Source organism: Phalangium opilio, unplaced genomic scaffold (genome assembly GCF_054372755.1).
Source record: "Phalangium opilio isolate 3A_F unplaced genomic scaffold, DU_Popi_V2 ptg000032l_1, whole genome shotgun sequence".
Taxonomy (NCBI): domain Eukaryota; kingdom Metazoa; phylum Arthropoda; class Arachnida; order Opiliones; family Phalangiidae; genus Phalangium; species Phalangium opilio.
In genome coordinates this window covers 2,335,259-2,355,329 of record NW_028324159.1, presented here as the reverse complement: position 1 = coordinate 2,355,329, position 20,071 = coordinate 2,335,259, and the positions used below count along the sequence as shown (strand labels likewise).

The 20,071-nt window shown below is 36.2% G+C and overlaps 3 protein-coding genes and 1 long non-coding RNA gene across 8 annotated transcripts; 1 reads left to right on the top strand and 3 right to left on the bottom strand.

Moving 5' to 3' along the window:
* The first annotated feature begins 3,991 nt into the window (after window positions 1-3,991).
* Window positions 3,992-4,988, top strand: LOC149685256 (uncharacterized). The gene is made up of 3 exons (XM_089870978.1): window positions 3,992-4,135; window positions 4,346-4,900; window positions 4,977-4,988. The coding sequence occupies exons 1-3, from the start codon at window positions 3,992-3,994 to the stop codon at window positions 4,986-4,988; spliced, it is 711 nt and encodes a 236-aa protein (XP_089727104.1).
* Window positions 4,989-6,515: 1,527 nt separating this feature from the next.
* LOC149685255 (uncharacterized) lies at window positions 6,516-8,988 on the bottom strand. 2 transcript variants are annotated; one of them, XM_089870909.1, is made up of 2 exons: window positions 8,723-8,988; window positions 6,516-8,651 (listed from the first exon to the last, which is right to left on the bottom strand). In XM_089870909.1, the coding sequence occupies exon 2, from the start codon at window positions 8,422-8,424 to the stop codon at window positions 7,312-7,314; it is 1,113 nt and encodes a 370-aa protein (XP_089727035.1). In that variant the 5' UTR covers window positions 8,425-8,651; window positions 8,723-8,988; the 3' UTR covers window positions 6,516-7,311. The 2 variants fall into 2 exon arrangements, with proteins under 2 accessions (XP_089727035.1, XP_089727034.1); XM_089870908.1 differs by having other exon boundaries at window positions 8,735-8,988.
* A 1,501-nt stretch (window positions 8,989-10,489) lies between these two features.
* LOC149685254 (uncharacterized) lies at window positions 10,490-11,175 on the bottom strand. Its single transcript, XM_089870977.1, has 3 exons — window positions 11,170-11,175; window positions 11,052-11,108; window positions 10,490-10,819 (listed from the first exon to the last, which is right to left on the bottom strand). Exons 1-3 carry the CDS (start codon window positions 11,173-11,175, stop codon window positions 10,490-10,492), a joined length of 393 nt encoding a protein of 130 aa, XP_089727103.1.
* A 6,207-nt stretch (window positions 11,176-17,382) lies between these two features.
* Window positions 17,383-19,098, bottom strand: LOC149685253 (uncharacterized). Of its 4 annotated transcripts, none has more exons than XR_016384059.1 (4): window positions 18,585-19,098; window positions 18,052-18,221; window positions 17,846-17,975; window positions 17,383-17,779 (listed from the first exon to the last, which is right to left on the bottom strand). It is a non-coding gene; the product is annotated as an uncharacterized LOC149685253 (long non-coding RNA). The 4 variants fall into 4 exon arrangements; XR_016384058.1 differs by having other exon boundaries at window positions 17,846-18,221; window positions 18,585-18,801; window positions 18,878-19,098; XR_016384057.1 differs by having other exon boundaries at window positions 17,846-18,221; window positions 18,585-18,801; window positions 18,906-19,098.
* Window positions 19,099-20,071: the final 973 nt, after the last annotated feature.

The window sequence follows — 20,071 nt, the reverse complement described above, 5'->3', positions numbered from 1 at the left end:
TCATGGAAGCCATTCGTTCAAAACCGTACAAACGAAATACAAGAGCTCTCCAACGCCCGAAACTGGTATCATTGTCCAGGCGCGAGCAACCCAGCGGACATCCCAGCAAAAGGCGCTTCAGCTAATGATCTTGCAAAATTTGTGTGATACGAAATTGTTTGTGATAAAAATGCGTTCAGTCCTTAATTACGTTTCCTTATTTTATTACTCTAATATTCGCTTTATATACAAGAGGGTGTCCTTATAAAAATGATGTGTTTTGAAAAATTGGAAACACATTACTTTAGGGAGGGCTTAAGCCCTCCCAAATTCGAGACCCTGGCGACGCCACTGCTGTGGAGGAACTTAACTCTAACTGGCAAAACCTTTAAAAATGCTCTTAAGCCAAGAAATGCAACCACTTTTGTCCAACTTTTTTGCTGATAAAGGAACTCAAATCCTGCGTTTCTTTGCAAAACGAAAAAGAGAGTGTTTAAAGTATCATTACTGGGCTAAAAGAAGATACTCAGAAGGACAAAAAACAAGCTTTAATTGCGGCGGTATTAATCCTTATCCTGGATCAATTCAAAGAGGACCCTAATGAAATATTTCCTGTTTTTGAAGTATTAGGAATATTGTTTCGATCAAAATAAGTTATACCTCTCACCCCATTTTTCTTTCTTTAAGGTGGAACGCATTTGAGTGATATAGAAAAGAAACTCCCAGCTCATCCACGTCTAGTGATTATAAGTAAAGAGTTTTTAATTATTCTTGTTTCAAAGTAAAATTAATTTAGTTTCATTTTGTTTACGTGAAAGTCTAGGAAAGGCAACATAATATTTTTGGTCCGTTGGCAAAAAATCGTGAATGATCTCATTCCGCCGTGTGACCTGACAACAGCAATTTTAATGTTTTTTGCTTTTGCGGTCTAAAGACTACAAAAGCGATGTTCCGTCCCGTTGCGAATGTTATGGCGTCTAAGCCCAAGACCAACCAAAAAAGACTAGTATTATGCATGTGGCTTTGATACATCTCTCACATAAGCCGAACAATAGCTCGGTGTTTGAAACAGAATTGAAGATTATCTAGCAAATAAACTAATGTTCAGTCATTCTATAGGAAGAATCAACGGTATACTGAAAAATCGTCTGCTAGATTTGTCTCACAGAAAATAAGGCAGCCCGACACCGGTGGGAGAACGGGGGATGAATTTAGGAGCAAAAGGTGGTCTCCCCTTTTATGAAAACTATGTATAAAATTCTCGTGGCAGGCTCCATATTGTCACGCGCCACGATTTTCACATCGGGCGCAAATTTTATCAACGTGCCACGAGAATTTTGTTAAGAAAAAGACGGGGCGTTACGCAATTGTTCGGAGGTCCTAATTTAAAACTGACCTTAAAGTCTGAACCTAATATGAATTTTAAAATCATTTGGAGGTATTTCCTGAATGTTCCACTATGCAGACTGGTCTTATAGAAGTAGAATCGATAAAAAATCACATGATTTTCCACTTCACCTTCCCTTTAAGAGGGAATTGAACTAGGGGAAAAATGGCGTCCGCCGAAACTTAGTTAATTATTAAGGCCCGCAGGGCCAGAAGGCCAAATGGTACGGGTTTGGAAGCGAGGGAAAATGGCGTCCGTCAAAGCTTCAGGAGTTTATTATAAATTAAACAAATTGAACATTATAAATTTCTACATTTCTGTTAAAATATTCCTTATGGTTTTAAGGTTCTTAAAAATGTCTTCTAGACGAAAGACTAAGCGACCCAGATTTATTTCTGCTTGTCAACGGTCAAGAATTATTCAAAACCAAAACTTTTCCACGTGACACAGACTTATGCCAAAATTATGTTGTGCGCTTTGATAATAATGAAATTAATGATAAGGACTGTCTTGAGGACAATGTTTCGGAAAATATCGTTCTTAATGATGTTGTTGAGGTAGAATTAATTGCATCAAACCATCAAAACATAAGCAATGTGGCGCAGAATAATCCCATGAATATTGAAATTGATTGTGGAGAACAATTAAGCACTGGCCAAATTTTTTTGTTCAAGTTTAGCAAAATGGACAGCAGAAAATAGAGTTAGTAAATTATCTATAAACAAGTTTTTATCATTGCTTATGACTCAAGACTGTCATAAAGATTTGCCTAATGACCATCGTTCCTTATTAGGTACTCTTAGACATTTAAATGTAGAAAGTATTTCTCCTGGAGGGTATTTCCTTTTCGGGCTTGAATCTGGGGTTATTCACTCAATTAAGAAAAATGCTTTAATCCTTGACAGTGTAAAAATATTAGCAAATATTGATGGATAACCAATCACAAATAGCTCGAATAGTCAGTTTTGGTCTATATTAGGCATGGTGAACTCTATTAAAAATGCTAAGCCTTTTTTAATTGCTATATACCAAGGAGGTTCTAAGCCACATGATAGCAATTCATTTCTATCTCGTTTTGAAGAAGAAGTTAAGTTGCTTTACGAAAAAGGTATTAGAGATGGGAATATTTATTTTCCTTTTAAAATCTCGGGGTTTATTTGTGACCGAGGGGCTTCTAACTCGCGAATTAGGTGTACATCACTGGCTGAATTCAATGTGAATTCGAAAAACAAACTTCTGAATTCCATGTATTCAAGTGAATTCCAATGAATCAAGAATAACCCTTTGAATTCAAGTGAATTCCCAAGAAATTTCATGAATTCAAGCGGAATTCCTGATCAAACTTTATGAATTGTTAAAAATCTTTGGCAAATTTACTGAATCCTCCGAAATAATTTGGTGAATTCTTATGAATTCCAGCGTATTCCTAAATTTTTTAATGAATTCAATTGTATTCCCGAAAATTAGCATGAATTCATTTGAATTCAGAAAAAATGAGCTCGAATTCTTTAAGAATGCATACGAATTCATTCAATTTCGCAATGAATTCTTTGGTATTCATAATTTTTTCCGTGTATTCATCTTTTCAATGAGATATTTTTGTAAACGGTAGAGTATAAATGCCACTGGGCCCAGTTTAATTCTTTAAAAGTATTGTACAGTGTATTTGATTTGACAATACCACTCGATCACGCACTCGACGACGAAAGCTGCTCGCGCTATAGAAGCCCGTTCAAAGAATTCGATTCACAAGTATATGCGCGACTTTTGAAAAAAATCAAATAAAAGGGAAGAGGTAGATTTTTTTGTCAGATCCTTGGTCCTATTGATCGAAATGACCTGATGTTTTAACGAGACGCGTGTTGTATTATATTTAATAGGATTAAAGCTTCTAGAGTTGATAGTATTTTTTTATAAAAAGTTATTTTCCAAAGTCAAAATGATGGTTTAATGCCCATGACCAGGGGTAAATGACGAAAGGAGTTAGAGACGCTAGCTTCCGTAGTGTAGAATACAGTGGGACCTTGAAACGTCATAGAATTTGTAACTAACGTAGTGCCATCTTTGGAACCGTATTGTAAATAAGACCACAACCTTGAAAATTTTCCCTTAAAATCTCGCGCCGCAAGGTATTCTGGGTAAAGTAAAATGGCGGGTGTCGATGTTGTCAAGACGTCTCATAAATCAACCCAATATAATTATTATATTCAATCGCGAGTGAACAGTGATTTAAAGAAGAAAGATAAGTCAACAATTTGCAATTTGAAGCCGGGAAAATCCTCAAAATGTGTTCAAACTTGTTTTGCCGTAAGTGCGCTGTTACAGAGTCGGCCCAGTGAGCCAAGGCTTAGTTATTTTTCCGAGTCAGTGCCAGTGGGAACTGTGGGATCAGGATCAACTGTATCTGTGACCAAAGAAATTAAAACAAGTAAAACTGTATTGAAGGATGCAAAAACGCAATGCTACATTTTACCATCGTTGGATAGCGCGGCCCAAAAATCGGCAAACGAATCCAAATCCATAGGAACACAATGTAACTTTTCACTAAAAGAAAAACTAGAAACACCGGAACAAAATCAATCACAGCTTCCAAAATTTGAAGACAAGGTGATTCAAACTAATATTATGGCAGCTTATAGAAGTGTGTCTAACTGTGCTGTGCAAACTGTGTCTGGTGATGATTCAATGGACCTACCAACGGATAAAAGCCTCATCCATAAAATAATGAAAATTCTGCATTGTCAAGAATACTCGTCTTTAAGATACAAGGTTTGATTTATATTTCCATACTAGTATAACCCTAAGATTCAAGACATACTTTGGTGAAATTAGGTTTCTTAGCCTGACTTATTAGAAAGAGACTTTACCCCCTAACTTCATCAATATTTCTCGTTAAGCCAGGGGTAAATAACATTATTTACCCCTGGTTAAGCCAATGGTTTTTGGATATCAACATGAGGCTCTCTACTTTTATTTTAGGTGAAAAAGCTTATAAGAGGCGAGTTTGCTATAGAAATAACTTCAAGTAAAGTTACTGGAATCTTCAACGATGAACGTGATCCCATATCTGTTACTGTCACCGAGAGTGGGAAAATTTGTTTATCAATACTATTCAAAGAAGATCGTATTGACAACATTCTCAATTTGAGTTCTTTGGATGAAGGGAAACTTCAAGAATATATTCAACTTTTGCTCTTTAAGCCAGAAGTCAATAATAAAGTGTTTTGTACTGGCGTTGACAAAAACAAAATTAATGAACTTCCATTAACTCGTGTCATTAACAATCCAAAAATTTTAAAAATAATAACTCCAACACTGCGGTACCAATCTAGTGATTGTCCGGTAATTTTTTCAAAGACACAACCAGTACGGGGTGAAAAATATTTGGAAAAATGTCAAAACTGTAGATTATTGCAAAGAAACTTGTCAAGAGTATTGAAACGAAAAATTGTTGAAACACCAACAAGAAATTTGAAACGAACGCGAATAAGTAGCAATTATCCATTATCGTTTTTGTCACCAAAAAGTAGAAAAGTAAGATTAAATCGTGCCCAAAGTGCAAGAAGATTTATTCAAGAAAAACTAAATAAACTTCAAGCTCTAATTAAAGAAAAAGACATAAACTTGAATGATAATCAGTCAAACGAGCTAAGCCATCTTGTAAAGCTTATAAATTCAGACCACCCAGAAAAGGTTGACGATATCATTAATGAAACATGTAATGAACTGCCATCCAGCGCTGAAGTATTGAAAACAATTTGGAAAAGGGATTCAGAAAAACGTCATCACGAAGATGTAAAGAATTTTTTTCAGGACCAAATTAAAAACAAGTCTGGTTCTAAACAAAATCGCTGGAATATAATAACCTACAGAATTGCCTTGGCCATTTACACCAGGAGTAAAGCAGCATTTGAAGCAATACGTGACTTTGGGATTCTTCAACTTCCTAGTCTTGACACTGTGAGAGCCAAAGCTAAAAAGTACGACAGTGAACCTGGAATTGATTTTAAATACATGAAGGATCAATCTGAAAAATATTCTTCCTTCAGAAATGAAAAAATAAGTAAAGGAGAAAAAGAGCCCCTTGGTGAAGGTGTTCTCATATTCGACGAAGTGAAAGTTATAGACCAAGTCATATGGAATTCAAAATCTCACGCGTTTATGGGATTGGCCATGACAGAAGAGGAATTTCCAAGCTTGCATGACGTCTTTTCTAATGCTCACAAAAAAACACCAACCGCGGCTCAGTATATTTTGCAATTTTTATGGAGAGACATGTCCTCAAATTTTGACGTAATAGGCCCTTATTACTCTTCAAGCTACTCAGTTAATATATTTTTTATGATGACAAACCTTTACGAAGTTATAAGAATATTTGAACAGTTTAATTTCAAAGTTATCGGCTTGGTTTGCGATGGAGCTAGCTCCAATCTTTCTCTTATGAAGTTGACAATGAACACTAAAGGGGCGTTTGGATATAAAAAAGAAAATGGCAAATACAACTTCGATGTATCCCCTAAATTTAAGCACCCGTTTGCTATAGATAGATATATTTATTGGATAACTTGCCCTACTCATGATTTAAAGAATTTCATTGGCCAACTATACGCATCTAGAGAAGATGGGCCAAAAGATTTTACCAGAAAAGGAGTTAAATTTGGATGGAAGCAAATAGAAGATCTTTATAAAAGGGAGGAGGAAAGGGCAAAGAACGGCCAAATGCGTTTTGTACCAAGGCTTTTAAAAAGCTACATTATTAGAGATGCGTGGACAAAACTAAATGTAAAGCCGTCTAAAATCATGCAGCAACCTCAAGTGTTATCAGAATTGTACACGCATTCACAAGACAGCAGCGCAACTAAAGATAGCCGTTCTGGAGCTATGCAATGTTATTTGTACTTGCAAGCCTGTAATAAGCTTTTTGAAAATGGTTTACTAAATAAGGGAAAAATCGACTGTAAAGATTCATTAATTTTGAAATCAATTAGGGAGGGATATACGTTTTTTGAGGAGTGGGCCAGTGAATTATTAAATGAAAATTCTACATTCCAACCAAACAAAGCGACACAAACTGAATATATCTCCTGGCAAACATGGGACCTCCTTAGAATTTGCGTATTTGGAATGGAAGGGTTAGCTTTGGACTTTCTTTCAAGGAATCGAGGATATTTTATTTCACCTTCGCGAATAAATGGTAGCGCTGTTGAAAGCTTATTCGCGCAGTTCAAATATTCAACAGGAAGTAAACTTTCAAGCGTAAACTACAGCCACGCCCGTAAAGCTGTGACAGTACGAGCAAATATTACGGGTAGACACTCTTCAAACAAAGACTACAGAGATGCACCTCTATATATTAGATCTGGGGACTTGTAAAAATCAGTTTATGAAAATCATAATTAAGCGGGAGTTTAACAAGTTGAATCACGTGTATCTTCTATATTTTTTCTATAAATGAACCATATTTCCCTTAAATGTTTTTTAAATATATTATAAAAATATATTTTAAAAATAATTAACCCAAATTTAATTTTAAAGAAACTAAGAACGTTGATTTTATCAGGAGTAAATGTCATTTAAATATGATTTTAATCCTGGAACCACGGATCCCGATAATATGATACCTTTTTCACTGTTTCTCTTAAATTTAAAATTGGATTTTTTATAATAAAAACAATATTTAAAATATTTGACCCACATTTTATTTTAAATAAACAAGGAACATTGATTTTATCAGCGCCAAATGTCACTTAAGTCTGATTAAAGCTATTTATATCTGATTAAAGCCATTTAAATCTGAATTTAATCTTTAATAGGAACCAGGGATCTAGAGCATTTATTATCACATTATTTTTATTCTATGGAATTATTTATTGATTTGCGTTTGTATGATCTCAGAATTAGGAATCATTTAATTGTTGACTAGTTGTATCACAGTTTAGCAGGGGTTAGTAATCCTTTAGGAGAACTCTACCAGCAATTCGTCTGCTTCTTCGAAGCTTGCTAATTTTCACAGTTTTAGTTTTTAATTGCTCACTTGTTTTCCCGGAATTTTCGGAACCAGACAGGCCAGGGGATAGGTTATTAATTGAGTTTGGACTATCTTGCTCATAATAGTTTGATGGACCAGCAGCTTGTCTTACATTGACAGTTTTCAGTCTAGTGACACCTTTAGGTTTTCCTGTTAAGGTAGCTTTGTAGACAGTATTTATTTGACTAGTTTCAGGTGTGATTCGTTTCTTTTTTGTAGCTTTTGACTTCACTGTTTTATTGGCATCCTTCGATCCCCGACTAGATAGTGCTAATAAATTATCCCTTAAACTAACGTCAGTTTTCTTTGATTTTTGCATTTTGCAATAGCTACCCACAAACTCTTGAATACGACAATGCACCATCTTCCTCAACCAGGTTTCAAAAAATTTATTAGAAACTTCCTCACTTATAACTTTAATGTTCTCCTTTAATATTCCATCATTATATAAATCCCTTAGTTCTTTTTTCAGGCTGAAAATTTGCTCAGTTGTTTTTTTAATCAAATTGACTCCATACTTATTGTAATTTCTAGAGTTTGCGTAGCTTCTGGTTACGTCATTAACTTTTCTAATGAAAGGAAGGAACCCTTTTTTTGGAAAAAGTAGGCCTCCTTGGTCGAGAACTTTTAGATCCAACGGAAGATTTTTCTCTTTTTCCACACTCGTCATTTTAAACTGAACAGTCATCTTGTAAAACTGATGTTGCTCTATTGTTTGTTTTACTGAAAGAGTTTTCTTCTTTCCTTTCACTGCAACTTTTCTAATTCCAGCCAAACCACCACCTCCAAGTTTAAGTATTCCACTTAAGCTTTCTTCTTTCATCTTAGCACTGTTGCCATCAGCACTGTCAGCCCAATTTTGTCTCAGATTAACTACTTGACCATATTCGAACACTTTACTCATATAAAATGAAGTAACTGATTCTAACTCAGACGTTTTATCATTTGAGACTAAATTTTTGAAGTGGTCTAAATATGTCTCTCTCACCAAAGCCGCTTCGTTATGGTAATCAAACATGAACTTTGCCATTGCATATTTAGTTTGTTTACGACACTCAGGTTCATTTTCATTTGGGTTTTTACTACTGTTTTTCTTTTTAGGGGCAGATTTAGGCTTGAGAAATTCATCATATACTTTTACTTCCAACTTTTTGTAAACATCAACCAATTCCAACAGAAATTCCGAGATATTTGGAGCAGGGCCATTTTTTAACTTGTTGATTATAAACAAACGCCTTTCACTTGGGTTTTCTTTTTCTATTTGATCATTTGTAAACTTTATGAGTCCATTTAATTCCATTTCATTAACGAATAATTAATTTACCAACTTTATAGTTCACCTTAATGAATAAACTTTACTCTAAGCCTAGTTGTCACTCAGTAGTAAGCAGACGAACACTAGCAGACAGGAGAAAATGGATATCCCAGCATGACTTTCGAAACTTTGCTGCCACGCTATTGGTTAGAAAATATCATACTTATTTTGAATTATAGACGGCGCGACCGAGGCGTTTTCTCTTTTCTGTGTCTACGTTTGAAAGTCCCACTGTATTCTACACTACGGAAGCTAGCGTCTCTAACTCCTTTCGTCATTTACCCCTGCCATGACAGAGGATATCTTCGGATCTAATTTTCTAATATTTGTAAACGTGCAGAGGGGCAGATGTCTCGAAAACCCTTGGGGTGATGCCCAGCCATTTGCCCTTTTTTAAATGTTGTTCTTACTTGTTGGGCGCGACATTTAATTTTTTGGGTCTTCTTTTACCAAACAAACAGGTTAGTATTAAGGGATAGAACTAATTTTAAAAGTACTTTCTTGTTGTGTCTCTTATTGGTCATCTGATACTTTCATCCAACTTTTTTCTGAAATATGTGATAAATACAGTTTTTAACTAAAATTGCGGTTTCACAGTAAAGTTTACTTGGTGGAAAAGCCCATTGGGCCGAATCGCATTGGACCGTATGTCTCATTCAACCGAATCCCGTTGAACCGGATATAGCCAAAATGTGGTGTATTTATGATCTTAAAACTTTTAGTGCTATTTAACTATATATTTTAATGACGGTTATACAAACGGAATTAAGGATTTTTTCTTTTGGTTTTATTAAACACCCTTGTTCTAATGCTTAAGTATATCAATACACTTTCAAATATGAATAATGGCACTGCGATGGTCAAATCACAAGTTTAATATCAAGTCTATTGTAACCGAAGCTAAGCTAAGCTAACCTGACCTGACCTGTAATAAAATCAATATATTAGAAAAGAACCTTAATAAAGATAACATTTATTGTTCAAGGGTCTTAAAAATACAGCATTTATTGGTAAGCATATAGAGAACAGGTAGCAAAAACAAAAAATCCTTCCTGTTACCATTGTCACCACTCTACATTTAAATTTTTCAAACGGTCGCGATCTAGAAAGGTCACAAACAAGTTCTATTGGGAGCCCTACCTCATAAAAATAAATTTGTGATATTAACCAGACCTTAGGTAATAGTATTCTTAAATAACTTATCGCTTAAGAAGTCCCTGTCCACCGATGACTAGTAAAGTCTTATCATTTAATTAACCACTGTAAGACAGGGATTTCACTTTTACGTGTAATCCTTTTAGTATAGTCAAAAGGTACAGACGTGTTCACACATTTCCTTTCTAATGCTTTTACCCGTAATCGGTATACTGGGACTCGAAAGGTGACTAGTCCATCGCTAAATTATTAACCGAAAATTCACTTAAAACATTTGAATACTGGAATATCACAGAGGAATTCGTTGAATTCCGTGAACTCACTTCAAAACTAACTTATTCACTGATGAATTCTGTGACTTCGCTTCAAAATTAACAAATTCACTGATGAATTCGGTGAATTCACTTCAGAATTTACGAATTCACATATGAATTCAGTGGGATCTCTTTTTAATTTAGTGAATTCATCTAAAGCATTGATGAATTCAGTGAATTCCGTGAATTTACTAAAAAATTTATAAATTCCGATGTGAATTCATTTTTTACTTTCGTGGAGTCATCTAGCACATTGATGAATATCTTGACTTCTTTGAATTCTTTCTAAGAATTCTGTATTCAGTAGAGAATCATGAATTCAAAGGGTTGAAAATGGAGGAATTCATGAATCTGAAATCAGGTGTACATTTTCTAGAGAGAGATAGCAGACCCTTGGGTTGGCTCAATCCAATTATTTGATAACCTTTTGGCAGGACCAGCTCTCTATTTTTCAACATATTGCCAAATAAACTACGAGTGAAGAAGCCTCCATCGCTTTCTCGACCGTAGCCTCCAACATCAATTATAACAAATTTATATTCGGCATCAACAACAGCGAGCAGCACCGTGCTAAAATATCCCTTGTAATTAAAATAGTCACAGCCAGAATTCTCTGGACACTCAATTTGGATGTTTTCCGTCTATCGCGCCTAAACACAAGGGAAAATTCCATAAAGCGAAAAATTTATCAGCTATACTTTGCCCAAGAAGTTCTTGAAAACTCACGTCAGCGCGACGACGGGAGTGACGAAAATTACAGTCATATTTTCCGACTGGGGAGAGGCGAAATAGCCCGGCGCCTCCTTTTACGTGCCCCTTGTATTTTGAAAGGGGACTGGGACTATGGCGCGCGAATACAAAGGCATCTTATACCTTCTCTCTGAGATACTGATATATGTTCTTGCTTTGCCATTGACTTTTGTCAGGAGCCTAAAGAAAATACCAAGTTATAAGTCAGGTGGTTCTAAATTTTCAACCATAAATTACTTACTGGCATATAGGGTCTTTGCGCAAGGGGAAAAAGAGGGGGGAAAAGGGAGGAAAAGAGGGGCGGAAACCAGGCTCCTATATCCGGTAACAGCCTCCGCCATATGGAAAGCCGCCAGATATATTCGTCTAGCTTAAAGCTAGTTGTGACACCCATACTTAGCGGCTAATATCTGTTTGTAAAATTATTAGAGAATTAGTATAACCGTAAATTGAATTTAGATAAGTAGTAGACAGTTCACCTATATCAAAGGAATATTTTGCTACAACGTTAACAGGTATTTAATTTAAGGTTTATATATAAATTACAAATTCTGTTAAGCCTTGGCAACTTTTTTTTTGGCTACCTCAGGCTCTGCTTACCTTATTTTATGAAATGCCAGCTGTGATAAAAAGTGATGAAGGAAAGCTTATATTTAAAGAGTTGTATTTAGAATCTCTTAACGGTGATGCCGACAAAATAAGGTACAAGAACAAAATAAGCTTGTGTGGGTTAGATCCCTATGAGCTAACGGAAGGAGATTGTTGCCACGATAAGGAACTTCTGGAAAACTGACCGAATATAGAACATTCGGACATAATTAAGTAAGACGAATTCCAAGCTATCCTGGCAGACTTAGCAGATGGATCCGAGGACTGTGCAATTCTTAGCATTAAACCGCCCTTTAGTAACCGGTTTACTCCAAAAGCAATATCGCTACATTATTTAACGATGAAAACTTGGACCTCACTTTCAGTCAACTTTTAAATTTGGCGGAAGAAAATTTAAATACTTTTACCATTAGTGAAACTGAAGCAGTAAAAATTGAAGCAATAACTAAAACTAGGTCTAGTCAGATGAAGGTATTTAGTGAGCAAGTCAAAAACGCGAGAAACTCTAGTGTGGATACCCAAGTTTATTGTTTTTTCAAATGCCCGAGGAAGAAGAAAATTACATGCTAATGTGTGAAAACCGATCCTGTAAACATAAATGGTTCCATTACAAATGTTTGGGTATAAAAAGAGCACCAAGAGCTAAATTGTGGTATTGTCCAAGTTGCGCGGTGTTATCACCTTTCAAAAGGGGGGGGCAAAGCGTCAAAGAAGGGTACAAAAGGGAAAGAAAATTAAATGTGTTAATCTAAATTTACTGATCTCATTTGTTCCTAATCTACCAAAGTTATGGTTACACTTGTATGGTGTTTAGTACTGAAAGTAACTTCGCTAATTTCTTCCTTATTTAAATTACTTTTATTAGAGAATAGTAAGCCTCGACACCGCGGGCGGCGAAGGGGGGATGAATTTTTCCCCCATCCCCGATACCCGCGAAGGGTGGGTCGAATTTTTTTCCCCCGTCGAATTTTTGCCCCCCTCACCGGGTTGTGGGGGAACCTGGTGGCTGTGTTCCTGACTTTCACCATCTCTTTATTTCGCTGACTTTCACCGTCTCTTTACCCCAGCTCCATTCCCGCCACTGTTTGTACAAGCGCTCTTTTTTTTCACCGCCTCTTTCCCTTTCTCTTACGCCCGAGCTCCAGACCCGCGAGAGCGCTGTCAATGCGGGGGAGCTTTTTTCTCTAGACTTTTACCATTTCTCTCTCTCTAGCTAGGTTCCCTCCGATACATCTACAAGCCTAGGATGCGCGCAATCTGTAAACCCCGCGTAGTACTGAAATGTTATAGAATTCCTCTCTCTCGTTTTAAACTTTCCCTCTCCGAATTTCCGTACAAGGCTTCCCTCTCTAGTAAATCTCTCTATTTCACTCCGGAATTTTTACTTTTGCGCTATGTATGTATCTATTAAGAAACATTGAATAATTTTTCCACGGTTTTTATTTATATATTTACACAAAGTATTTTTTCGAGTAAGGTATTAATATTACGGATGCGTTCGTTAAAATGCAATTTATCGATATAATAATAGTTCAAACGATCCTCGTAAGGTATTATATATATTACGATTAAAGGGCAAAAAGTTACTTTTTTTTCACCATTGTAAGAGTCTTTTAGATTCGTCTTTTCTTGATATGGAAGATATAGTCCTCGTTTTCCGAAGTAACGTATACTAATGATTCGATAGGCACATTGAGCGTTTGTTGCCCGAGAATGAAGGGGCAGTCGGGGTACAATTGTCTATGTTTATCGCGTACCGATTCCGAGGTTGTCCATACTTGAAGAGTACCGCGGCAAAAGAAACATCTGAAGGTATGGTCCGTGTGGACTAGCGTTTGTTGCCCGAAAATGAATGGACAATCGGGGTACAATTGTATATGTTTATCGCGTACCGATTCCGAGACTGTCTATACTTGATGAGTACAGTGGCAAAAGAAATAACTGTAGGTATCTTTACGGCTCGTGTGGTCTAAATAAAACCCGTCTTGCGCTAGTTCGGCGGTATCAACGTAAAGCAACGGCCATGATTGGAAAGTTTTTAAACGGGTTTTTTCCGAATTCATGTCCTATTCAGCATATCGCGGTTCTTGGGGTCGCTGAAAATTTCTTTGACCTAGGTATCCAAAATTGCCTTTTGAATGACAGACTTTCGAATGCGAAACTCCATATAATCAGAACGAGCGGTCGTCTTCGATCGGTACGTTGTTTGTTGGAAGTCCGCAGATGAAGGGACAACTAGGAAAATCAGTGGCGCCGCCAGGGGGTAGGCTGGGTAGGCTACAGCCTACCCGTAAATTTCAGAGGGGCCCCAAAATTAGGTTCCAATAATACTAAAATACCATTATTACAATATTATGACCTACAAGACAATTTAGTTTTACAACGTTTCACAAGGATGATGAACCTTTTGGCATTTGATTTCTACTATAGATGGCCGATACCGCAGGCTTAACCCGATACCGATCGATACCGGTGCAAAAATGAACCGATACCGATATTTACTCACTATGACCCAAAACCCGATACTTAAACCAATACCGATATTTTTAGTAGTTCAGTGCCACTTACATACATATGAATTAAAAATACTCTTTAATAATTTAAAGAGTAATTTCATGAATTATACTACTAAGTACAATGTTAAGAGGTACTTCCAAAATAATATCAATGCTTGTCTTTTTGAACTAGTATATGCTGAGAGGCCCTTTCATACTTATACTTTTAGTAATTGTTAGTGAGTTTTCATTGAATTATTGAAAGCAAAATATTAAATTTATTCAAAATTTGAAAACTATTTGCGAAGCTAACTTTCAGTTTAAAAATATGGTGATATAAAACATTTTTTTTTGTTTTATCAACAGTTTTATAGCTATTTTCGCTTATTAATTATTAGATAGACTAAATTCAGGTTCTTTTTATTTAAATGAGAACTGATCACGATTGACATTCATAAAAATGAGATATTATCACCATCGATACGTTACTGAATGACCTAAAATATCATGTAGCGCCATCTAACGCTCATTTTAAACGAGTATCGGTTTAGTATCGTATTAAACCGGGAAGCCCTCACATGAGCCTTTTCCGTATGAGCGGATTTCAAAATAGCGCTCCTCATAACTGTAGTTCCCTAAATAGCGGTTTCCCGAAATGGCAGTTTACCCGTTATAGCAATTACCGATACCGTGGTTCTCTTTAACGCGGCGTACCGTTACAGATGTTCTCTAAAGAGAAGAAAAACTGATATGCGAAAAACGATAGTTGTTTTTATGGTGTAATCTGGGTTATATGAACTCAAATAGAACTAGGTCAGATATGGATAATTTGGTTGGGTTAAAGTTGATTGGGTTAAAGTTGATTATTTCAGCTAAATAATATTTGGTCAGGTCAGGTTAGGATTGGCTGTGTTGGGCTGTTTTCGGTTAGGTTTTGTTTCGTTTAGTTAGACTTAGGCTAGTAATATTTGGAAAGAGTGTAACAATGTTACGCCTTTTTCAAGATATTGTTGTTTATCTTCTTTGACCTCCCAAGTAATAATATGCCTTTTCCAAAAAATTACTGTTCACAATTATCGACTTGCGAAATGAGATAAGCTTTCTCGAATTATTTCTCTATCCTGGTATGAGATTTCTCAACTGATGCAGCCTAAAGAATATTATAGTATTTAAGTGTACTTAAAAAAATTCAAAAACACGATCCGTTAGTAGGTCACATTGATTAAATGATCACAGAAAAGGGTAGTTTTTGAAACCAACGAACATAACTGTATTGTTAAGAAATGCTCGAAACTCAACACAAACACTGCTATGTCCCAAAATAGCACCCGCTTTTTCTAAAACAGCAGCCTTTATTTCTAAAACAGCAGTTTTGAACAACGGCGCTGTTGTTTGGAATCGTGGTTGCTATTTCGAGAACTGCTCTACCGGGAACTGCTCATACGAGGTACACTACTATCGGGAAACCACAAGTAATTTTTACAATATTCTACAAAATGGAAAATGGGTTAACACACTCGTGAAAAAAGTTTTTCACTAGCATAAAAAGTTATCTAGCTTTTTGATTTTTGGTTTCGCGCTCTTTAGCCCTCTTCTCTCTCATTCCTTCTGCTAACATATAACTTCTATCATAAGGACATCATCTCTCTTAGGGCCCAAGCGCATCTATTAGCAAAAACATCTAGTTCTGCTAGATGTGACGTAGATTTTGTATAGGGGCTCCTTCTGAATTTTTCGTGAAATTCGCGGGAGAGAAAAATTATTTTCAAAATCAGCCACGACCGATATCCTAAGCCGGTCGTGGTCTAGACGCGAGCTCTGAGATAACGCTCCCAAGCGGTTGGGAATCAAACTAAAACAGGCGGATAGGCGAGAGAGGAAGGACTGAGGGGAAAAAATAAGTAAGAGAATTTCCAGAAACCCCCAGCTCTCTCAGACACAAGAGGTAAATTCGCGCTTAGTAAAAATCACGGAGCTGTCGTGAGAAATCTTTGAAGGAGGGAAAAATGTTCAATGCCGGGTTACTCTGCAGCGAATGCGCTCGGCCTCTGTTTAGGCTATAAAATTATTATACCACTTGAGATGAGACGGATGGCTGACCAAATCGGACATACATACATTTCAACCGTAGCATAGAATCTTGGGCCCTTAGAGAGAGAGATAATGTCCTTATGCTTCAATGTCAGACTCCATTTGGTAAACCAACTTAACTTTTCCTCACCACATCGACAGTGCACAGTGACCTCATTCGGGGCTTAACTGAAAATCCCCCTCGGCTTCCGCTATCTCTCCAACTCGGTGTTTTTATTATTTTCGCAAACTATAGTTTTTATAATAACATGTCTATTGTCTGGTAATACTGAACTTTAATACATTTAACTTCTCTATATCAATGATATGATAAAAGTAGTTGTTAATATAATATTATCGACGCTGTGGAACTAGATTTTTCTCTTGAAATTTTATAAGGGCCCCCCAAATCTTCCTTAGCCTATCTCCAAAAATATCCTGGCGGCGCCACTGAGGAAAATGCCGTTTGTGTTCTTCGTGCAGAGAATCTTGAGGTTTCCAGCCGTTTAATATACCGTGACAAAAATAACACTCTACGGTATCGGGACCATACGTATATAAATAAAAAAATCCGTCTCTAGCTAGATCTCTGGAGTTTGTATACGGGGCCTTCCAGCGATAGAAACTTTCACGTCTTTTCGCCTCGGCGTTCATACTAGGTTATGAAGCCCAAAGGTTTTCCCGTTTGCTTATATAATTCGGACAAAACATGTACACCCCCGACGCCTAGCGGCTAAAATATTTCATGCCCAGACCTGTTCGCCCCTCCTTCCCAACTCCTTCCCCCACACCAAAAACTAAACTTTAACTAGAACCGATCAAAAAAAAACTAAACTCATTTTTACCCAGACCTGTTCACCCTCTAGTCTATTGAAAGAGGCCCGATTTTAACTAAAACCCAACCTATAACCGGAACTAACCCCCATCCCACCCACTCCATAAAAATTCAAGTCTAACAAAACCTAGGGCCCCTCGACAAGACGAAACAAAAGAGGCCCCTGTAAAAATAATACGTGCCTAGACTTGCATACTATAATTAAAATTCTTTAAGTGTGTCAAGGTTACATCATCTCGGTTTTATTAGAAATGAGGCCCATTCGTCTCGGTTCCTTAACAACAAACCCCGAATAACGGATCCATGCAAAAAAACGTGTTTAGACACGTTCGCTCTCCTTGCTAAAAAAATAGGCCCTGTTTAAAACTGTAATATGTGTATGTTGAAAAAATAAAATCATTTTTAGGGAAAAATACATTTATTTATTTTTACATATAAAATTCGTTAAGTGTATCAAGATTGCACGAAATATTAATTTCGGCTTTGTTAGAATGTGCCAATAAGGCGTAAATTAAAGCCTTGTCAAAGGCGCAAGCCGTTCGGTGCTCACTGACGGTTGTTATGGCCAGTTCTTTAACGATGAGCTCTGTAGTGCCGTCACTACGAGTGCACCCGTTCAGATATTATAGAGGACTATAGGTTCTTGTGGTTTGCGTAAAAATGAAACTACAAAGTAAATTTTATAACTTAATTTATTGTTAAAGTGAATTAATGTCACCACCCTCCGACACCTCATATTTTGGTGTTCCTTTTGATGCCAAAATTGGAGACTTTAATTTTATTAGAAAGTGACTCAGTAATCACCCTCCTACTGATCTTTGGATATCTTCTCAAGGCATAACCTAGTAAGCCATTGAGGAATATATGCTTTAGGCATATGATTTATAAATATTATATTAATTGCATACCTATAATAGCTTCAGTTTTAGTTTTATCAAAGGCCCTTTTTGGTTCCAAATGTAAAGATGCGTTACATGCTAGCCCAATTAATGAAGATCCCTTATCTCATCAATTGTGAAAATATTCATCATCAGTGATCTGGGAAGCACAGTTCCGTTAGTTGAAGTGGTTAGCATCATAGATAGGTCTGACTTATCCACGAAAACACCTTTACCAATATCCACTTTCTATTTCAAGGAAAAGTTTTGGTTTAAAGCTTCAGACGTACTGGCAGTCGAATCATCTAAAGAATCACTGCTAATAGTTCTACGTCCAGGATGGGTTACTTTTGAGGACTTCAAATCTTGTAGTAAATCTCTTAGTTCCCTAAAAGTGACTTTCCGTCTGCCAATATACAAATATGAAGTTTTAAGCAAAAAAACTTAACTTTTGTCATTAATCACAATAAATAAATTCTGATAATAGCCAAAATAAATAAATTCGTAAAATAACCAAAATAAATAAATTCGTACAACAACCAAAATAAATAAATTCGTACAATAACCAAAATAAATAAATTCTGATAATAACCAAAATAAATTTTTAATTATAATAGTAAATTCTTATAACAATTGCGTTATTTCTGAACTACTAAATAGTGGTTACCTTCAAGCCTTCGAATTTTTTCATCTTTCAGCCATGATTATTTTTTAAGATCCTAATATTTTTTTAAGAAAACTCAGAGGCTAATAATAACAAATTACCCACCGATAGCAATAATCATGGCAGGCGATTGTTCTTCTATATTTTCATCCCAAAAAAACGTCCAACGTCTTGTCGATAAAATTGCTAGGACTCTCTTTTAAATCACCTGATTCTTTATCTTTGAAACAAAAATCCACATCAAAAACGTCCCCAAGAAACTGGTTTAACAATTTCACAAGGATAAAAAGATGGTTTTTCCTTGTTTTTCCCATTTTAGAATCTACAAAGAAACCTTTAAGCCTTGGTTCTTTTTCTTCGAAATGGTTGGTTATGGAAATTATCTAATCAAAATTTACCAAGCTATAAAAAAGAAACAGTAGATACCTTTCGGTAGGATAATCTCTTCTTATGAATTTAACTTTCAGTCTTTTAATGCTAAGTTTAAACTTTAACACTCGCAATTCGCTACCACCGTACACGCCTAAATACCAAACATGGCAAAGAAAGAAGTTTCCAAAAAAACCGAGACAGACTCGCGGATGCTTATATCATGGCCTCCCGTTGATTCTCGCGAAAGAGGCGAAACACCCCAGTACGACGTCTCCATTTATTCAAAGCCCACTCGGCGACGGGCTCGAGTGGCCGTGTTTTATTGCACCACGTTTCTCAATGGCAAAGACTAACTTCATATTATGGAATAATATTTGGTTGGTACGGACGAATAAAACTTATTCTAGATAGTTTTCGTACTTTGCCTTGGTTACGCAATCACTTCATTAGTATTAAGCCTTGACCTCATACTCGCGTCGGGTGCTACTTTATTACTAATTACTTTATTTTGTCAGTCATGTTCGAGTTGTTACGGAATTATTGTTGTATTAATTTGATATGAATAGGTATAGCTGTGGAAGAAAAATATTTTATGTTGCTTAAACTAGCCCGTGACTTGTAATAAAAAAATGCCTGCCTGGCTCGCAGAAATCTGAAGCTAAAGGTAGAAAGTATAAATCATACCTTTGGAATAATGAAGGTATACCGAGGGAAACATTGTATAGGCTTAAAAATCTAAATTTAACAAATCTAACAAGGATAATGAATTGGTTAATGGAGAGTTAGACTTAGATATCGTTCAGTAACCCATAAGTTCAACCAAAACAAATGATTCTGACCCGTTCATACAAATTCTCGAGATTTCCCAAATTGATGGTACCACCTCCGTGATATCCGCCGCAGTTCCTGTACGTTACCAAAACCACTATTTAAGAAGTTCAATATCATCATCGACAACAACAACAACAAATAACACAGCAACATGCCTTGAGCCCCAAAATGACGATGAAAGCTTACGAAGCAGTAGTACCTCATCTGCTAGGGACCCTAGCCTGAATTCTGTGGTACATTAAATTTTTATATCTGTAGAGCAGATCAGTTCTGTTTAAGGTGCTTCTTAATGTTTAAACGATGAAAGATTATTTAAATATAATCACGATTTAATCAATCTAAACATGATTTAACCAATCTTATCATGATTATATAATTATTGAAATACA